The sequence below is a fragment of the Zonotrichia albicollis genome, chromosome 1, assembly GCF_047830755.1.
Source record: "Zonotrichia albicollis isolate bZonAlb1 chromosome 1, bZonAlb1.hap1, whole genome shotgun sequence".
Taxonomy (NCBI): domain Eukaryota; kingdom Metazoa; phylum Chordata; class Aves; order Passeriformes; family Passerellidae; genus Zonotrichia; species Zonotrichia albicollis.
Genome location: NC_133819.1, coordinates 138,127,464 through 138,148,263, shown reverse-complemented (window position 1 = coordinate 138,148,263; position 20,800 = coordinate 138,127,464). Strand labels below are relative to the sequence as shown.

Genomic DNA, 20,800 nt, shown 5'->3' with positions numbered 1-20,800 from the left:
GAGATTGATCAGCCATGGGCACTCATTTGCAGTTTTCAGGGAGAAGCAGGTACAGCAGGAAATGTGGAGCCTTAACAACTGTGCATTTCAACTGCGCACAAAGACACGTGCAATTGCAGAAGCATTAGCATAAGACGAATGCATTTGCACCTACAAAGTGAGACCCTTTCAGTGGTACAAATGTGTCAAAAATTTATGTGAAAAATTGCAAAACAGTTAGAAAAGAAACCTGCTTTTGAAATTGCAGCTTGGGCCCTACTTCTGAAGAGCCTTTCATCTTTCCCCTGTCTTTCAATTCAGAAAGGATTCTCTCCACATTTGAGATCATCTGTCTCCTCTTTTAATAGCAGTCTAATTATGATTGTCTATTAATAATTTATAAGAATGATCAGGCCTTTCCCTTCTCCTGTGTGTGAAGATAACACACAGCATTTACAATCCCCCCTTTTTCAAGCCAGATCAATGCCCCCATCATGAAACCTCAAAATGTTAAGGAATGGTCAAGGAAGAGCTCTACAGTAGCTCTTTTTTTCCAAAAAGAATTCCAGAAAGGTTTCTTAAGAAATACATTTACTACCAATGACAAGGATAGTGATTCATAAGCCATAAAGCCTTGCAAAGTCAAGATCACACATGACAACTTTTCCATGTGTTGGGTAGCTCCCATTTTTCACCGTGTCAGTTTTCTAATGTGGATTCCGATAATGAAGAAAGTATTTCCTTAGGGGGGAGAAAATTCATCAAGATGCTGAGCTTTTTTCCCAGTGACCAATTGCATGTCATGAAAACCAAGGTCTGAAGCCAGCTGAGGACAGGAGCAGTTGGACAGGTACAGAAATCTCACTGCTTGGCAAGGTCTCAGACAATTTTTACTCACCTCTAGTGTAGTCAATACAATCTTCTCAACTGAAGAAAAATAAGCCTCCCACAAGAACTGTGTCTGCTGTCTAAGTGCTAGGATTTTATCCTGATGGATAGACCTGATTGTAGAAGGAATCTGTAATACAGGATATAATATAGTCAGAAGCTTTAGAAACAACACAATCTCATCAAATTAATATGCTGCTGACAAGCCCTCTCCTCCATTAGCAGGTTGTACAGCTTCAGCACTCCAGTCCAGTGGAGATGTGTGTCAACAGTTAAAGCCTGGATGTAAAACAAATGAGACGCAACCCTTTATAACCTCTGATATTGAATATATTAATTTTTTAATCTGCTTTTAGTTTTTGATTGTTTATGGTAATGAGTGGTGTGTGGCATAGTAAGGAGCCCCTCCATGCAGCCCTCGTGATTTTCATCCCACAAAACTCTTCATGGACTAGCATTTTAACAACCTAGTACCTGCAGGGGCTGAGAGTTCAACAATAATCCCCACATTCCAAGTATATTAATGGGATCTGGAACTGCATTTACCACAGCATGGCAACACTAAGTGTCCTAAGGAAAACACCTTAAGTAAGTCTCCACTTAAGTAAGACTCCACTTTTTGGGAGCCCATGGATCAAATTGCACTTTAGTAATTACCTTAGATGGAAAGAATAACATCTTCCACAACATCGGTTATTCACAAGGGAAAACAGTGCTCATCTTTGCCCTTTTTCCACAATCTACACATGAATTGTTGTATAAGTCTTACAAATAAACCCTAAATAGTCCTGCTACAGCATTTTTCTATTAAGAAACTATAACTGCTCACTACATCAGAAGGGAAGGGCTTCATGTCTACATCTCTCACCATCCCCATGTTCTTCTCAAAACTAAGATCTGTATATGCCATTTTTTAACTCAGGACATCGACCAAGGCCTCCAGTACAACTTGGACAATGCAAAGTGACATTATCAAGGGGATTTACATTATCAAGGGGATTGACATTTGCTTCAGTGATGAGAGCTACCCACAGCACTAGAAAGGCATTTAGAATATGCTGCTGCTTTGTGATCATCTTTCTCTAGAAATGAACAGTTGTGTTCACACACACAGAGCCCAGGTATTTGCTTTTAAAACTAATGACTCAGGTAAAAGATTTATGAGAAGTCAGTATCTGACAAGTTGGCATAATTTAGTGGTTGGTCTCGATGAGCTTAAAGGTCTTTTCCAGCTTAAACAATTCTGTGATTTCAGTTAGAAATCACAAAAGTGAGTGATTGTGTCATTATGCATTCCAGCTTATTCTGAAGTTTGCCTGCATGCCACCCCATTCAACCCTTTCCTGATCAAAATACACTCTGCTTATTCCTAAAATATCCTGAGAAGAGCTGGCGATCATTATTTGCTTTCATGTGTTCCCAAATCAAATTATTTCCCATGAAACCTCTTTCCTGAAGAAAATTTGCAACTTTAAAAATTTACATGTAAAAAATTTTTACAAGAACCACCAAATTCTTTACTTGCAGAGTTTGCAACCAGGTCTGGACACTTTGCCCATGGCTCCACTGGGTGCAGTGTTGGATGGGCCAGTGTTTGCTCTCTCAGCCCTTCAACTCTTAGACCATCATCTTAGAGACACTAACATAATACAGAATTTGGACTTATGAGAGAGTTAGCACTGCAGCAAGGTGGAGCAGAAGAAAATGGTCAGATTGCCCAAGATGCTGCTATATTTCCCTCCCCTATAGGCCCTTTAAGTAAAAGATAAGTCTTAAGGTAAAATACTCCCTTGCAAAAGTAAAGACAGAACCTGAAAACATGTATTGACACATGTCTAAGAGATCACATCACTATTCATGATGTGCTACAATAAGCAGAAGGATAATAAACATTACCTGTACTGGCTGCACAGATGTGTATTAGTCACACCCAGAAACATTATCAGTAGCAAAGACAAGATTAAAGTCACTTCTTAGTGGCCATACAGCATTTTCTCAATAAACATTTAATGCAGTATGTGCAACCTTGTGTAGTGTGTATGCACACATGTGTAATTCACCCATAAAATCAATACTCAATCCCCACTACATCTTATGAAAGGGAATGCTGCTCTGACTATGAAGGTTACTGCACAAAGTTATCATTTTACACACCATACCAGACTCCTGAGCACCAGCAAACACAGTGTCAAGGTTAAAAAGAGCCTTGATGGAGGCTCTGTTACAACAGCTGGAAAGAAAAATCAGAGTTCCCATTTTAAATGCATTTGCCTATTAATCTACTTGTCCAGAAAGACAGGTGGGGAAAATGATGTATTAATACAAATCCAGCATGATTACATTGGAATTATTAGAACTTTAATAAAAGGTCATTTCAGCTATGAATAGGGGGGAGGGAAAAACCACCCTGCACAAATAAATGCAGAAAAGCTCCCAGCACTATGATGAGGAGAATATGCAAATAAAAACATCCGAGTTGCTCTCAAACAGGAAATGAAAAACTGTAACATAACAAAAACATTTCCCAGAGCAGACATTCAGGCCCTCTGCCAGCTCTTTAAAAACACTGTTAATAACAGAGCAGTAGCTGTTCAATATGGAAGCAGCTGTGTGAAGTGAACGAATGGCACGTTACCGGAAAACATGAAGATCAGCAAATTATTGTTATTTAAAGAGAGACATAATTTTGCTCAGAAAAAATGTGCTGTCCACAGAAGCAAAAATCAAATGGCCCTTTTATATTTGCAGCTTGTATGACATTAAGTAGAATAGGCACTCCATGCAAGTCTTGCTAGGCCAGCTCTTCACAAATATTTACTTCCTTAGACAAGTAAACAGCCAAGTGATGACATGGCAAAGATACTTTGTTTTGGGGTGCCACCACACCTGTACCTTTGAGGGCTTCTCCCTGTGGAGGACTCTAAATTCAAGGATCAAAAAAAAAAAATATTGCTCTTAGTGGCTACTTTGTGCTTATTCCAGATCTTGTAGATCTCAGCCTTATGCTGGACAATGGCACTTTAGAAAAAACAATTTTCCAAGAACTTCTAACGGGAACGTTTCTGCAGAATTTACAGAATATATTTGAACTATAATACCCACTAACATAGCTAAAAAAAACAAAACAACCATACTGCATTTAAAACCAAAGCAGATGCTGGAAGTAGCAGGGAATTTGTAACTTCTCAGCCCATTTTTGTTCTATGACCTCAAGATTAACTATAAGTGACAGGAACACTGCTTCAAAAAGCAATGCTACATGGTCCACATATCAGAAAGGGGAGAGATTGTGCTTCTCATCAAATTGTTAGATGATAACTCCTGCCTGAGAAAATACCTGCTTTCCTGAGGATACCCCTGAGGATAAACTATTTTTTAAGGACTGGGGCAGAATCAACCCTCAAATGTTTTCCCATTTCATCCCAGTACCTGGACAGGTCTACCTCAGATTGGCATCCAAGTGCTCCACACCAGAAGAGGTTTCATGCTCTTCGCAAAAATAAAAATCTCCTGTACTTAAGAATTTGGCCTGGTGGCTGCAATGACCTTCAGGTCAAATAATGTCATATTAAATGAGCTCACAGCCAGCCTGACACAGACAGTCCCTTCATGATAAAAGAATCTTTTACAACCCTGACCTTTTGGATTCATCTTCCCTGTCCATTGAGATGGTGGCAGCAATGATCAAGTGAAGGCTGTGGTCTGTTCCTTACCTGTAATAACAATCTCTCATCGCCGATGATGGCAGCTTGGTTCCAATCAATCACTTCCGAGAACGGCAGCTCCCATCCATTGCTGAGCATGACCGGGACGCAGGCGGCCTGTGGGCACAGAGCTACCGTCAGCAGCAGTCCCAGCTCTCCACCAGCACCCTGACCCCCTCTCTGCACCAGCTCAGGTGAGGCAACATGGCAAAGAGCACCAGAAACCACAGCAGGGCAGCCCAAGTGTTTACAGTTTTCCATTTTGGGCTCATTCATATGCACTGAAAGGTGGGCTTTGCATGGACAGTGGTATTTGCAATCTGGTGCTTATGCTGCCAGACAAGGGCAGAACTGTTCAGTGCAGCAGATGGGACACTGGAGAATTTAATACAAAATTATGGCCTTCCTTGCTGCTTTGTGAACCACTTAGCAAGTAGCAACTTCCCCAGTTTTATGGTACGTTAGTGACAACCCTACAGAAAATACAGATCGTATTTAACTCCTCACCACCTTTCCCATGAAGGAGTAAATTCTCTATCCTGTTTGGTATCAACTTTCCAAATAGAGGCAACTGCACAAATACAACTCGTCTGTCATCACCTGTCTACAAAAAAAAGAATTGTTGTATGTCCCAAAACAAACAAAAAAAACCCATACACATTTAGTATCCATTTCTTACCAGTATGATCTGTGTAAACTAATTAAACTTTTGTGAGTTTTACCAGTTCTTCTGCACGGGCAGTTTGTGAATACTTAGCAAATTGGTCAGTATTTCCATAAACAAATAATCACCTCTATGTTCTGGTCAGCTCAATTTCAACAAGGATCCAAACCAAACACCTTCTGATGAGATGAAATAACCTAGTACCAGAGGATTTTTATCAAACCTGTGCTCTGGTTCAGTTTCTTTTGGATCAAACCAAGCTTAAGTGTTCTGAGTTTGCTCCAGACTAGGGTTCAGGCCTTCCAAAAGATGGTATAAAGGGGAATCTTTCAGACTGCTGTACCTTCCTTGGTAAGATGCATCATGCAGAGCATCTCAGACTGGTCAAGTCTACATTACAGCAGTGATTATTATGTGTAAACAACTGTGATCTTCTGTAAGGAATTACATCAATGCATAAAAAAGCCAACTAAAAACACTTAGTAATGTGTTTTCACGTTTAAAACATTGCACTAAGACTTTCAACATCACCTGGATCCAGACAGAAACTGGGAATACATCACTATTGGTGAATACTGCTGCTGGCCTGATATCGAAATCCACAGTTGCCTACATTTTATCACTGACCAGGAGCCCACAAGTGCTGTGCAGTCAGGTACAACCCTTGCTTTCCCCTCCTGAGATGATGTATTTAACAGAAGCTGCATGACTTTGAGCCAAGATGAGAGAAGAGCTGAGGAGTGCTCTTCAGGAGGATCTGAAGTGACTTGTCATCTCATACAAGACAGTCCCACTTCTTCCTCTGAAGAGATTGGAGAGAAAACAGCACTTTTCAGGCTATTAATCTTCTCTTTAGTAGGAGAAAGAGGCAAGTGACAGTCCAGAACTTGGATCTCAAATTTGATTGCAGATGTGGGGTTCAGTGATTACACCTATGTGTCCAAGGCATGTAGGGTATCCAAAAAACCCATCAAAGGTGGGCGGACATGACACAGGATGTACTGGAGTCCTTCTGGAGAAGCAGCAGAAAGCCAGAAGGGTTTCTGGGTACTCTGCGCTTCTAAAATGACATAATACACCTACACTTAAGTACCTGAGTCCTGCTCAGCACTGCAGTGAACAACACTCTCTAGCAGTGGCTGGGACATTGTATGGTTGATGATGAAAAGGGATGGGATATCATTCACTGACAGCTTTACTGTCAATGCTGTGACACTTTCCAAATGGCAAAACAACTCCTGGAGGCAGGACCCTGCAAGGTGTGTTCATTTGCCATTTCACTGAAACCAAGCACCTCCTTCTCTCCACTCCAGCCCCTATGGAAATCCAGATGCCAGGTCCACAGGGAAGCTGCAGCTCCTCACAAAATGCTCTCTATGCCTGACTGAAGATCCAGGATTAGGCTGATGTTTGCCAAAATAAACCCTACCAGACAGGCAGAAGTTGGACTAGGCAGGGGTCAGGCTTGACCACTGTGCTGCCTGGCCACAGGAACTCCAGAGCCCTTTTGTATTGCCTTCTGTGGCTGGCCCACAGTAAAAGGGAGCACGCTAACCAATTTTTTAAAAGGTGAAGGATATTCAGGTGCTGTCCCAGACAGCACACGAACTCCCTGAGATCAGCTTATGTCTACTTTCATGTAAAGCTTCCATCTGAAGCTTTAACACCTCCAGGCCATGTTCTGTATGTTCAGCAAGCACCATCTCAAAACTGGCAATGCATAAGCAGGTCTGTTTTGGCTAAGTGAAAACAAAAAGCTATTTTCACTGCCCCAGGGCTTACATATGAAGGCCAGTGTCTCCCAGGGGAAGCCTCATAGCTTGACAAAATACTGTTCTTAACCAATCTCTCAGCCTCACCACATCCAGGGAAACCCTTTTCCTGGAGATAGAGCAATCCAACCTTCAGATGAGTTCAGTGCCTCAGCCCCTCCTGGGAAGAAGCTGCCAATTGCTCCAGAAGTATGAATAGAGGCTTTTGCAAAGTGGATTACTGTCCACTAGGGAAATGAAACACATTTCCCTCCTCCCCCCCTCCCTGCTATTGCACACTGAATCACAGCCAGCGAAGTCACTGCTTTAAACTGCAGCTCTTACCTGCAAGGCTTCCAAAAACCTGAAAGAGCCAAGCCTGCGGCCACGGGGAACCAGACAGAAAGTGGCATTGTGCAGCATTTCACGGTAATCATACCTAACAAGAACAGGGCAGAAAAGAGAAAATTCAATTAGCAGTGAGTCCTAGAGTAACTGGGTGTGAAAATGCAAACAGCTGTTGAGATACATCTGGATAAAATCATCCCCAACCCAGACTGTTCAGCACCAGGTTAACTGACTCCCTCCATGCATGTCAGCCTCCTCCCTGGCTCCTTTTTGCTCATCCTCAGGAGCAAGCAACTTGGGAGAATGCTGGGGAGAGTGGTAATGAGATTGATAAGGAAGGAAGTAATTTTGCCTTCGCAATAATGAGCCAGTTCTGTATAAACAGTGCATGACTTCCAAGAACAAACTCACATTAAATATTTTGATACTCAAAACATTGTTGTAGTACTTCTGTGACCCTGATTTCTATTCAGATTCAGTCAAAACCATGCATAACTGTGTTCACAAGAGGTTTTACAAAGCAAAAAAATATTCAAGCTATGCCAAAGAAATATTTCCTTATCAAGCAGGCACTAAAAAAGGGATGGGGGGATACAATGACTCACTTGGTGGTTATTGTTAAGTGTGGAGAGAGGAATATATGACCAGATTTTGGCAATTAATCACATAGCTGGAATGATCCTGCTTCTCTGAACTAAAGTGCTGATAGACACTTCGGGGGTTTTTTTCCCAATTACATCAACCACCACAAAATCATTCACCAAAACCACACATCAAATGCCAACAGCTTCCCGCCTGTTATTAGCAAATTGTACTTCTGACAAACCCATGGCACTGTCAATGGCATTGACCTTGTCTGGGTCAAAAAGATCCAGATTGAACACCCTCCACTCTCCAGAATGTCCTGGACTCTGCACATGGGCGCTATTGTGACAGCAACTTGTCGCAATGAATTTTTTTGACACCAATAGTCTAATTTCACCATGTCCTGCAGGCAGAGCAATTTTTTTTGTATGTGTGTCTATGTGCACACATATACATATATATATATGATTGTATTTTACATATAAAGAAGTCAGGATCTATGTTTGTATTCTCACACAGGCCAGACAGATGGGAGTAAGCCAATTTTCAATTATAAGCTCTGTCTTTAGGAAGAGACATCTTGCAAAGGCCCATTTGCTTAAACAAGCGTGTATAGCTAATTTGCACAAGAAAAGGTCACTGTGAATGGATTAAGATTATCTCCACTGAGAGTAAAATAAAACCCCTCATTGCATTAATTAAAACTACAAAACAGACTTCAAAGTCCCTTTTTTCTTTTGAATCCTATCTCAACTTTGGTTAAAATACATATATACATATTCTATCTGAATGGCAGCTATTTTTTTTTCTCTGTGTGGGATTGAGATTGGCAGCCATGTCCCAGCTCACCAGTCAGCACTGATACAGCATACAGGAAAAAAATACTAGAACTGGAATACAAAACCCCCAAATTTTTAAAAAAGTTGCCATTTTTAAGCACTTCTTTTTTACATATTGAGAGGTCTGAGGCTCATTGCTTTTACTGTGTATTGTAGGACAACAAAATTAATAAATACCAAAAATAGAATACCCTATAGGGCTAGAATACACCAGGCAGAAGTTCCCAATCATTGGCTAGATAAAAAAGTAAAATCCTGTTAATACCCTGGAATGCAACATTATCCACAAAACATTGATGGCAAAACCAGAACAGAAAGGAAAGCAGAGAGTAAGGTCACTGCAAGTGAGTCTTTCATATCCCAGTGGCATCCTATACGGGACACCTTTTCTTTCATATCTAACTTGCTGGTATTAGGATAGATTTAGAAAGGGAAAAAAAAAATAAGAGGATTTTGTTAACCATTTTCCACCTCAAAAAACCTCAATTTTCCACCAGTTAGCATCTTGCTCCTATTTTTGAGCCTTTTAAAACTTAACGTGTGATTTATTGCAGAGGTCTGTAATAGCACAGTTCCTGGTCATCAAGCAATTTATCTACATCATAAGTACACAGAAAGCCCCATCCTAACTTTGTATGGGCACAAAATAACTACTTGCTTCAGGGAGGATCCACAAAAACAGAAGGAACAGATCCAGAGTAAAGTAATATCCATCAAGAGCTGCTGAAGTGAACGAATCGCAGCAGAGATTCTATTGAACAAATTTCCCTGCAATTTCAACCAAAATGCTTTAAGGTCACTCAATGGGATCTTTAAGCTCAGTGATAAGGGACCAATGCCCACTTTAAACCCCTCAGAGACCACTCTGGGATCAAGTATCTATTTGAAATCTGCAAACATGAGGTACTATTTCTACTCCTAAGAGTCCATGGGTAGCATGCCAAGCAAAGGGAGCACTCTGCCTTAACTGGAAGACAGAAGATGGCCCACTATGTTTAAATACAAATTTGGGAACACTTTTTGTGCAATACATGTAACCAGCCCCAAACATTTCTGTCAGGCTGCAAGCGTAGCTCTCTAACTGGAGGCATTGCTTACAGAGGAAATAATGTACAGGTACCAAACAGTATTTCAGAGTAAAACTTGCAGCAGAGACCATTTCATTTTTTTTTTTTTTTTGGACTGCCAGGCAGCATTTGGAAGAGACCTTTGCCACAAAAAGACATCACTTGGTAAATGAAACTCCAGCCCACAGGCCATGGTGAGGACAGAAGGCTCAGGGCAATTTTCACTTTCAGACTCCTTCCCATTCAGCCCAGAGAGAACCATGCACACAGCAGCAGATGTGATTTTTGCCAGCATTCTGACAGGAACTGCAAAATGTTTATGTACATTTTTCACCACATAGTAGAACACATACAGCATTACACCTGAAAGCATCTCTGTGCTCTCCTTAACTCAGACTTAAAATACTTTCAGTGAAGTGAGTGCAATTATCTCTATGATTAAGGGTAAGTATCTGAATTAAGTGATTGCTGGACTTGAAATTTCTCCTTCACTTGTCCAGGAGAGAAATCAGAGCTGGTACAGACTTCCAGGAACACCCTCTCAGTTAGACTACTGATGTTGTACAGTAAGTACCAATCTGGCATTTAATGCAAATATCAGTACCACATCAACAACAGCCTTTATTTCCCCACTATCTCCACTGACTAATCTCAGCAAAACCTCAGGGAGGCAATCAAGAATGAGAACTTCCACTTGCAACTGGAGAAGCATCCTAAGCTATAGAGAAAACAGTCAAGTGTTTAGAAGAGGTTCCCTCAGGGTTTCCTCTTATTCTTCTCCCCAGCAATGGGGGTTAGATCTGTTTCCAGAACTACTTATTACCATTAGCTGGTAACATCTGAAGATGGCAGGGACATTTGTTATGGTCTTCCAGCTTGCATTGCTGTGGTTTCTGCAAACTTGGAACTGCCAGCGTGTGTGGACAGCTCTCCTTTACCTGCCTACAGGGGTAAAGGAGACCTGCCTACCCTCTTTTTTTACCCAGCTGTGGAGGTTTTTCTGGCTCCAGAAAATGAGAGCAAAGACCAGCACTGCAGAGCACTGAGCAGGGGCTGGCTGGGCACTTCCTCCTTACTCGTGCTGCTTTAGTGTTGCACTACTTCTGGCACTTTCCTTTCCTCCTGGCAGTTTATCTTCCCTAGCATTTACTGTAGAAAAGCTTTTAGAGGAGTCCTCTGCTTTGCTCAGAAGGTATTTATTTCCAGAAAGCTCCAGGTTTCCACATTAGAAGACTGGCGGGGAGTTGGGGCACATGCTCATTGCTCATACATTCCTGATCTCTTCATTCTGCACGCTTGCACAGAGGTAACATTTTACTGCCAATTTTAGGGTCGGCTTGGCCTGGGTCTCAGCTGCAGCATTCAAATGTTAAAATCCGAAATGCATATGCCTTAAAAATGACAGTTGGGTCTTCAAAACTAAAATAGCTAAAGATTTAATCCAAAGCTGGCATCCCTCTGTAAGTATTAGAGGCAGGTTTTATTAACTTTCAGGCTTCTTTTCATAATGATTAAGTGTACCTTGTTCACAGCTAGTACCATTTTAGGCAGCATAAAAGAATAGCTCTATTTGCAATCAATTCTAATTTATTCACAACTTAATTGAATTATTCCCTCCCTGCCACCACCCATAGTTGAGGAAATATGTCTGGCCCCATCGATCACCCAGGTGTAAACACTGCAGTGCTGTGTGGGCAATTATCCAAAGGAGAAACACTGCCTGGCCAAAGGCTCCTACCATTTTAACTCCTTGATCCAACACACAGCTTCTGTCTTCCCCATCCCCCTTTCTTCTTTTTTTTCTTCTGATGTGCCGACCATGTCAATCAGCACATGGATTAGAAGGCTGTTTGGCATTCCTGGTTCTCCATTATCCCAAAGAGCCCTGGCAGGCTGCAGAAGCTCTGCATTGACTAATCAGCCATGCCATACATTCTTTCCTACAGCTTAAGCATTTCCCCATGTCACTACACTGTAGAGCTTATAAACTAGCCTGGAAAATATTTTCACTATCAATTTTAGTATAAACTAATTTTTTTGAAAGTCACTTCTTTATCACCACTGATTGAAGAGAGGTCTAAAATCTAAAAAGACTGTTTAGTCGAGCTGATATGTATAGATGCAGTGATTATCATAACACTTTATCTAGCTGTATGTCACCTGTCATGTAGTCAACATGCTTTTTGACAGGACACAATCGCCATTCCTGTTTCATAGATGAAACCTGAGACACAAATGACTGGTGGCTTCTCCAGCAGCTAGAGGGACCTTGAGAATGCTAACCACAGCACTGACCTTACTTCTTCCTCTCTGGTGATGCAGCATTCACTGAAATCCAGCTGCATGTTATGGTTATTAAAATTCAGATGGAAATACAGGAGCAGAACCCAAGCCAAATACAACAGGTTTAACTCAAATCAAATGCAATGGGTTTAACCCAGCAGTACATATTTTAACAGTGCCACACATAATCCATCTTTTGGAAGATGCTGGAGCTCATCTTTGGCAGGGACTATCAGCACATTCCGCTGTAGTCAGATGCGACTAGAACTGCTTTTTTACTTCCTGAGCCAAAAAATTGTGATGGCACTTAACCAACTATGTCCAAGGCTCCCTCTCTGAATCTGCAAGCACACTGCATCCTCCAGAAGTTTCTGTATCGTATAAAGTACTACAACAAAGACAGACACTAAAACCTGTAACTCAAGGGTAAATGGAGAAGTGTTTCTCAGTTTTTCAGTATATTAATTTTCAGCTATTAACCAATTGGCCATTTTTCCATATGCAAATGCTTTATTCAGATGGCTCTGAACTACTGGCTGGAGAGCCTGAGAAGAAACCCCACTCAGTCACAAGGAGCGTCTCGTTGCTTGGTTTCCACTAAGGTATGTTGGCTTTTAAATAAACTGTCAAGTAAAAGTTGGCATTGAAAGCACCAAGTGAGTAAGTGCCTTTGTAGAAGGGCTGACAGCTCGGCTGTGTGTGAGACAGTGAGCTGCCCAGGCCTGAGCTGGGAAGGCTCACACATCCTGCCTGGAAGGAGCCATCACTGCGAGTGCTTGCTTCTGGATTTATGGCTGCACAAAGCTTTGGGGTGATCTGAATGCTCTGGACACTGGCAGTGCATCTCCTGCTCTGCAAGTGCTGGTTCTGGAATTAGAAAGTTTGGAGGTGCAAAAACATAATTGGAAAACTTTTTTTCCCTGTTTAAAAGGCTAATTGATTTCACAGGTGTTTAATTATCATTTGCTGTGAGATAATACCTTGTAGTGCCATAAAAAATGGATTTAATTTTCGAGTGCTTGCAAAACCATTGCCAAAGCCAAGTTAGAGCGAAAACTAGATAATTATTCTATAAATCAAACACACTGCCTCCTTTCTTTGAAATTTTTAATACTTGGCTATAATGATATCTGACGACCTTGAAACTAACATAAAAAGGATTTTTTTGCCAAGTGCTGAAAGGCAGCCATTGGAATATTTCTTTCAGTCCAGCTCATCAGTGCAGCCACTGCCATCTCACTGCCCAGGCTGCTGGACTCCAAGGGATGCTACTAACTGCAGCAGTGGGAGTGAACAGAGACTTCAGAACAGTGGTAATGGCTGAGTATGGGTATGAGCAGAGTATGGGTATGAGCAGAGTATGGGTGTGAGCATGAGCCCAGTCTGAAAACTCTCAATAATTCTACTAGGCCTTGCAATGAAAATGAAACTCTGTAAGCATGCAGCAACTAACTGTGAAGCACAACTGTTTTCTCCATTTCATGTCAGCATCTTCCTTTAGTTCAGAAGGTTGGATTAGCAAAGAAAAACAGGGAAATAGACTTTTCACTTTACTGCACTGCTAAAGAAACTTTATTTTACAGTTAAGATGGACAGTAGCCCTTAAAACTGAAAATATCTTTAAAGTCTTCAGTGACATCACTGCTGGATTCAGTTCACTTCAATATTATGCAGAAAAACATTTGGATACACAAGCCGTTAACGTCAATGTGCATTCCAACAAATAAAAATGCTCTAAAGATTTCTGTCTAAATATTTACACATAACATCCTGTAAATCTATATGATGCATGCAAGGCATGCACAACACTTGGATTGCAAAATGCTATCCAACTGGCTCCCAGTGTAGCAGCTAGGCCACCCAGAATCTTACACAGTAAATGTGGTCTCACCAACATCATTTGATATTTAAAGGTAACTGCTTATTTAGCAAGTGTACCAGAGTGGGTTTGTAAGCAGCATGTCAGAGGCAAACCTTGCAGAGGTGCCTCTCTAGGCAGTGTTACACCCACGTTAGCAGCAACCTGCTCATGGCACTGTGTAGTGCTTCTTCTAAAACCAAACACCAGCTCCCAGGCTTTGAAGTCCTCTAAGAGCTCCTGTTTCACAGCCGCACCTCACTGTGCTGGCAGCAAGAAAACTCACCTCATGCCTGAACAAGAACAATCCACGGAGAAGCAAATGCAGTGCTTGCCTGTACCTTGTGAAGAATGTAAAGGCAGCACCACACATGGCAAACACCCTCCAGGTCAGTGGGAAAGCAGGGATACTGATGCACGCACGCGTGGATGCACACCCAGGAACACGCACACACAAAGCCACACGTTAAGATTTTACCTGGTCCCATCTCCCCTGACATGCACTCTGAAGTGACAAAAGCATGTTTGAATACTCTGTCTGAAAGTGCCCAGCTGGCACTTACTGACCACCAAGGTGCTGGACCCTTCCAAGGTAAAGATCAGGCCAAGCTATTAAGATGATCCAGTGGCTCAGACAGCCACTACTAACAGGATTCTTCTAACAATAAAATACACCAGCACTTTGCATCATTATGGTACCTCTACCTTGCCATTTCCTGGAGATCACAAACTCCTTTTAGAATATTTTAATATAAAGAGCCCCAGTCTGCTGGCAGGAGAACAAACCAGCACCTCCACCAATGAAACCACCATGTAGTTGAACTTGGGCTTCATCTACTCAGCCTTGCTCCTCAGTATTCTGCAAGGAAAAATGCAGGAGTAAGTTGAAACTAACTAGTATCTAACTCTTGATAGTCTGCTTTGGTGTTGCAACAGGAAACTTCTATACTGGGCTGCATCAAAAGAAGTGTGACCAGCAGGTTATGGAGATGGTTCTCCCCCTCTATTCCACTCTGGTGAGACCCCACCTGGAACACCGTGTCCAGCTCTGGGGTCCCCAACACAAGAAAAACACTGACTTGTTGGAGCAGCTCCAGAGAAGGCCACAGAGACAATCAGAGGGCTGGAGCACCTGTCCTACAAAGAAAGGCTGAGTTTGGGCTGTTCAGCCTGGAGAAGTCTCCAGTGAGTCCTTACTGTGGCTTTTCAATATACAATAAAGGGGGCTTATACGAAAGATGAAAACAAGAATTTTTACCACATCCTGTAGTGACAAAAGTAATGCTTTTAAATTGAAAGTGATTTGATTTACATCAAACATAAGGAAGGATTTTTCCAGTGTGAGGGTGATGAGGCACTAGTTTAGATTGTCTAGAAATGCCTAGGATGTCCCATGCCTGGAAGTGTTCTGCCTGCCCATGGCAGAGAGGTTGGACTAGATGATCTTAAAATATGCCTGCCAACACAAATAATTCTGTAATTCTAGGATATTTATTTTTAAAATTTGGGATAGTCTATTCTGTCCTTCACAGAGTGACTCTGTTTGGACTTTAGCCTTCTCATAGCCACGAAGCAGTGTCAAACACTTGTCCTAAATAGCTCCATCTACTCCCATTAACTGAACTCACATGCTGTGACAGTCTAGCAGTGAACATCCTTGGGGTAAATTCCCACTGCAAGGACAATGTTCTTATTGATTTATTGTCTAACTTAAAAAAAAAAAAAACACCAACCAAAACACCCAACAAGCTAAAAAACCAAACAAAGAAACCAATTTTAGTTCATCTGCTACCCACTCTAATTTTGAGATTACAAGACATACCTGAGAGCCTCAGCATCCAGAGATATAAAAGACTTATTGTGAGAGAGTTCACCTGTCAACACACCTGTTGGCACTGAAGGTGATGACTGTTACCTACCTGTCAAAAAAATAAAAGGTCTCCAAATCTTTCTTAATTATTTTTAAATAGCTCCTTATTAAAAACTTGAGGTTAAAAAATGCTGAAGAGGATCAGTTTTCTAGACTTTCACACTTCAGTGCCTGTGGTTACTGAATGTTTTAAATAATCTAGAAAGAAAAAAGGTTGATTACAGGCCCCAGATGATAAAATATGGATAAAAGCAGTGTTCTGTACCCATTTATGCAACAGTCCAATAACTGGACCCAGAAGAGACCAGAGGACTCTCCATTAAGCTGCCTGTAGGACTGGGGCTTCAGCAGGACAGTAGAGAAAGTACAATCCCCTGAAGATCAAATTAGAAGGGGCTATAGTTTCTATTCTTGCTTGGAATGTCTGGCTGAGCTCTTTAGCAAACAATTTAGAATAGTCCTTATGAAGCTTATCATTTCCTATTCAGCTCCACAGATTTTCCCATAACAGCTATCGAGCTCCTAAGTGGCTTGTTGGCATCTTTAAAAGTTATAGTCCTCCAGACGTACCATCTAAAAATGGAAAGCAAAGATGATGTGCAATGCTGGCTCTAATTATGCAGGAGTTCATTTCTATGAATGACTGGATTTGTTTCCAAAAAAACAAAGAGAGACTTCACACAGGAACTGCTGGCACAGCCCCATGTTGTCTAGGCATGCTGACCTAAAATGTGACCATGCTTGGAGGAGAAATTAGTTCAGCAAATCCAAGGAACAACTTTGAATGAAATAGAGAAGTGATTTTGATTTTTTACTCATACAGAGTCAACTGTAGCTTAGTGCCCAGGAGCAGTACACCACAACACATCCAGATACTTTGTTATTCTGGCTGATTATTAATTCTTCTACTTGCCTTCATCTGAGGATCTCCAAGTATTTTCTTCCTCCTTTCTATAAATGAGACAAAGCTACCTCAAAAATAGGATTAGGACACAAAGTGGGGAGGGGGGAACAACCCTAACTCTGTATTTTGGTTTTGTAACTCTGAATTTTAGGGTAAAATCCCAGCACTGTTAACAGTCCAGAATAGCTTCCACTGGCTGAGAGCAGACGATCTTCTGGATTTAATGAGGACAAACTTCTGCAATAAAGCAGAGCAGGAGTGTGAACTCTGGAAGGGTAGGAAAGGCAATTTTTTTTTCCTTATTGCAGTCAACAGTCAGTATTAAAATAATTTTTATTTTCTAAGAGAGAGAAAAGAGAATATAGTGGGAAAAATCCACAGATAAATGTTTTTTGGTGATGTCTCCTATAACCATTCAGTTTTGCCTAGATAAAGCTAAATCAAGGCCATGCCATGTGTGGTTTGAGAACCAGGACTGTGCTTCACTGAGTGGCCAGGTAAAATGGAATTTGTCACTCTGCAGATCTGCTCCTCTGGGCTCGCTCACTTCTGCTGACTACAGTAAAATCCAAGTTTTCTCTTATTTATTTTTCTCAGCAAAAAAGGCATCTATAACTAGTGCACTGCTCCCCTTCATTTGTGCATCACCAAGGGCATCTTTGAAGCCCTCCTCCTCTCCTCAGCCAGAGTGCCATCAAGCATCAGTTGATGGCTGCATGCCATCAAGCATCAGTTTAGACCTGCAGATGGTTTTTATTAGATGTTTCCTACCTTCCACAGTATTCTTAAGGAAACTCCAGTGATCTTCAGTTGACGTTGAACCAGAGCAGGGTGTTTATACTACATTCAGAAAGGCTGGAAAGAGTTTTATCCTCTTTCAAAGGTACAAAGGATAATAATTTCAAACTGTAAGAAGTTAAGTTTAGATTGGATGCAAGGAAGAAATTTTTCACTTCAGCGGTACTGAGACACTGGAATAGATTGCCCACGGAAATTCAGGATGTCACTGGAAGTGTTCAAGGTCAGATTGGTTGGGGTTTTGAGCAATCTGATCTATTGAAAGATGGCCTGTCCACAGCAGGGGATTGGACCAGACCCAGACCTTCCTATGGTTCTCTAAGTCCCCATTGTGACATATAGGACTTTCAGGCAAAATTGCTGTCTAAAAAACCCCAGAAGCACATTTGCATCCATGCATACTTATATGCACACACTTCCACACTATTTAGAAAGGACTTTCATCTGGAAACCACTGATGCATGTGCTTAGCCCTCTTCTCCTGCCTGACCCTGCCCTGACACATAAAAGAACCTCACACATGATTTTTGAAAAAATACTTTTTCAAAAAACAAGGCCCATTTTGAGAACAAAGTTAGAGGAATAACCAACCACAGCACACTGAAGTTCTTTCTAAGCATGCAAAGCAAGAAAACCAGTTTGAAAATATTAAATGCCAAACATTATGTAAACCAGATAATTTCACATAGCTCTGAGCACCACAGTCACTTTGCTCCTAAGTATCCCACGGACACACCTGCTGATGGTGACTGCCTGACTGCTCACATCTGCACCTCCGGTGCCTCACCACAGTGTCAGGCATCTGAGCTATGTTGGGCAGAGCCTATGAGCTGCAGATGGTGTTTCTCTGTCCCTACTGATACCCACTCCTGCTCTCAGTGCTCAGCACTGCTCTCAACCCTGTTTTCCCTTTTTAGCATTCCTGCCCCGCTGGGCAGTGTTTGCCTGAACGTGCTACGTCTGTTTGCAAGCTAATAAATTATTTACACAAACTATTCAGGCATAGCAGCAAAGATATAAAACATTTATCAACAAAAGGAACAGTTTGTCATTTTAAAATAATTATGTTTCTTTAAAGAAACCAACAAATTCAGTTGTCTCAGAATTACTTACTAGTTTGTGCAGACTTGAAAAGACTCCCTCTTTTGCAGAGAGGCATCTCTACTCCAAATAAAGGCTCAACCACAAGAAATTTTATACCTCAGCAAGGAAATCTAAAGCTGGTAGGTTTTGTAGCCAGAACCCCAATGAGAAGCACAGATCAGGTTAGGCATATGTTGGCACATTCTCCTGTGATCTGCCACACACTGAAACACTTCACATGAGCTGTAGGAGAGCCGGGAACTCCTAAGTGTATTTGCAACTCTGTTCTGGGGCCAGTGGCTGAAGCACACTCACAGCAGGGAGCACCTCTACCAGCCCCATCCCTGGGACACTGCCAGACACCTCCTCCATTCCCACAGGAAGCGTGCAGGGCCACAATGACTCTGCCTGCCAAAAAAAGCCCTTTGCTCTCTCCCTGCTCCCTGCCCCGCCTTCAGTATCTCCCCAGCCATGAAGGTGCAAGGACAAATGGAAAGGGAGAGGCATCAGCATGCAAGTGCTCAGAGAGACCTATGATCTGGTGTGCTTTGCAGATTGCCAAGGAAAACATGACTGTCCAGACAAAAGGGTTTGGGAGAGGATGCCAGCAGTGATGAGATTAGTCAGATGAACAACAGCTCTTCAGCCAAATGCTAACAGCCAACAGATGGATGGGAAAAGTCTCGACTGTAAGAGAGGCCATGCAATGATGCAGTGCAACATACAACTGCTTTTTATACCGGTGGGTTAATGCTGGTATTAGTTTTAAAATATTTAACATATTTTTGAAATTCCAGTCATAAGCACAGAGCATGTAAAAAGACATCTGTAAAAGTGAATTCTCTATCAGGGTAACTTCAACTTCCTACCTCTCAAAAACTGTAAGTGCAGCCCCCTGTGCTAGTGGGAGAACAGGCTGCACAGTTCCCAGCTGAGTCTGGGTTTTGTGTGTTGTGTCCCCAAGGGGTATAAATAAGACCTAGAGCTCTCCCTACAAACTTCTGAGCAGCTGCTCTCCCCCAGCTGCCCTTCTCAGACTCCAGATGGGCTGTGACAGAGGCATTTTCCTACAGCAGTGCCTCAAATCATGTGTTAGATGTGTCAGCAATTTTTGCCAACATTGGAGGCTAAAAAGGTGCAGACCTGGAGCAGGGTTCTGGAGCATCCTCATGTAGCACAGACATCTTTTACATCTGTTTAAGAGACTATAAAATTCAGTAAGCCAAAATATAATGCTTGACATCTGAAACAAGACTTTTTACCTTAGAATGGAACAATTCTGTATAGAATTAGAGTGTCATTGTGGACAAGCAGCTCAAGGCTGTTACAGAAAAGCAAATGAATCCTTAGACACATCAACCGTGTACACACAGAGAAGAAATTGTCCCTTTGTACCTGGAGTCAGTGAGGCAGGCACCAGAAAATACACTTTGCTAACATCTCCACATTTTATCAAGATGGTGAATAATTGAAGACAGAGAAAAGGGACAGAGAAGTTATTTAAAGGACTGTAGTAAATACCCCTCTGAGAGAGACTGAAAGACCTCAGCTTGTTCAGCTTATCAGTGAGAAGAGGGAGAAGTGGCTTGATTACAGCATATAAGTGGCTCTACAGGGAGAAAAATAAAAGGAAGCAAGAGTTCTTCAACCTGCTGAAAAAGGGCATAACAAGGATCAAGAGGTGGAAGTTAAAAGTGAAACAAACATCAATAGAGATCCGCAGTAATGCTGGGCACTGACGGTACTTTAAGCACTGAACCAAAGTGCCAGCAGAGATGGCGGCTGCTCATGAAGGGATCTCTGGGAAGGGGAAGGCAGCGCTCAGCCAGGACACGCAGTAACCCATCCTCTGTCACTGCCTGCAGCACGGGGTGACACCATGGGCTCGCAGGAGGTCAGACACTGTAATCTCCTGCTCCATCTGGCCCTCCATTTCCTGTAAAACCTACTCATATCTGGGGCTTTTCCACAGTCCTGCACACAAAAGCCCTACCTCCAATATTCCATCACGTAAACTTCATCCAATTACATTAGTACTGAAATGCCTGGGGGTATCTTCTGATAAGCATTCCAGGCACTACTTAGACAGCCTTACTGGAGGTACAACAAATTCTGTAGGACTAAATAACAACAGCCTACACCCCATAACAAATAACCTTCAGGATTTTTCTACTTCAGA

At 41.9% G+C, this 20,800-nt stretch overlaps 1 protein-coding gene across 1 annotated transcript in view; it reads right to left on the bottom strand.

Moving 5' to 3' along the window:
- EXT1 (exostosin glycosyltransferase 1) overlaps nucleotides 1–20,800 on the bottom strand; it is a 179,303-nt gene that overhangs the window by 21,529 nt on the left and 136,974 nt on the right. Inside the window, exons 2-4 of the mRNA XM_005479554.4 lie at nucleotides 7,332–7,425; nucleotides 4,581–4,688; nucleotides 878–997 (exon numbers count right to left, since the gene is read on the bottom strand). Of these exons, the coding sequence (XP_005479611.4) occupies nucleotides 878–997; nucleotides 4,581–4,688; nucleotides 7,332–7,425 (322 nt within the window). The remainder of the gene's footprint in view (nucleotides 1–877; nucleotides 998–4,580; nucleotides 4,689–7,331; nucleotides 7,426–20,800) is intronic.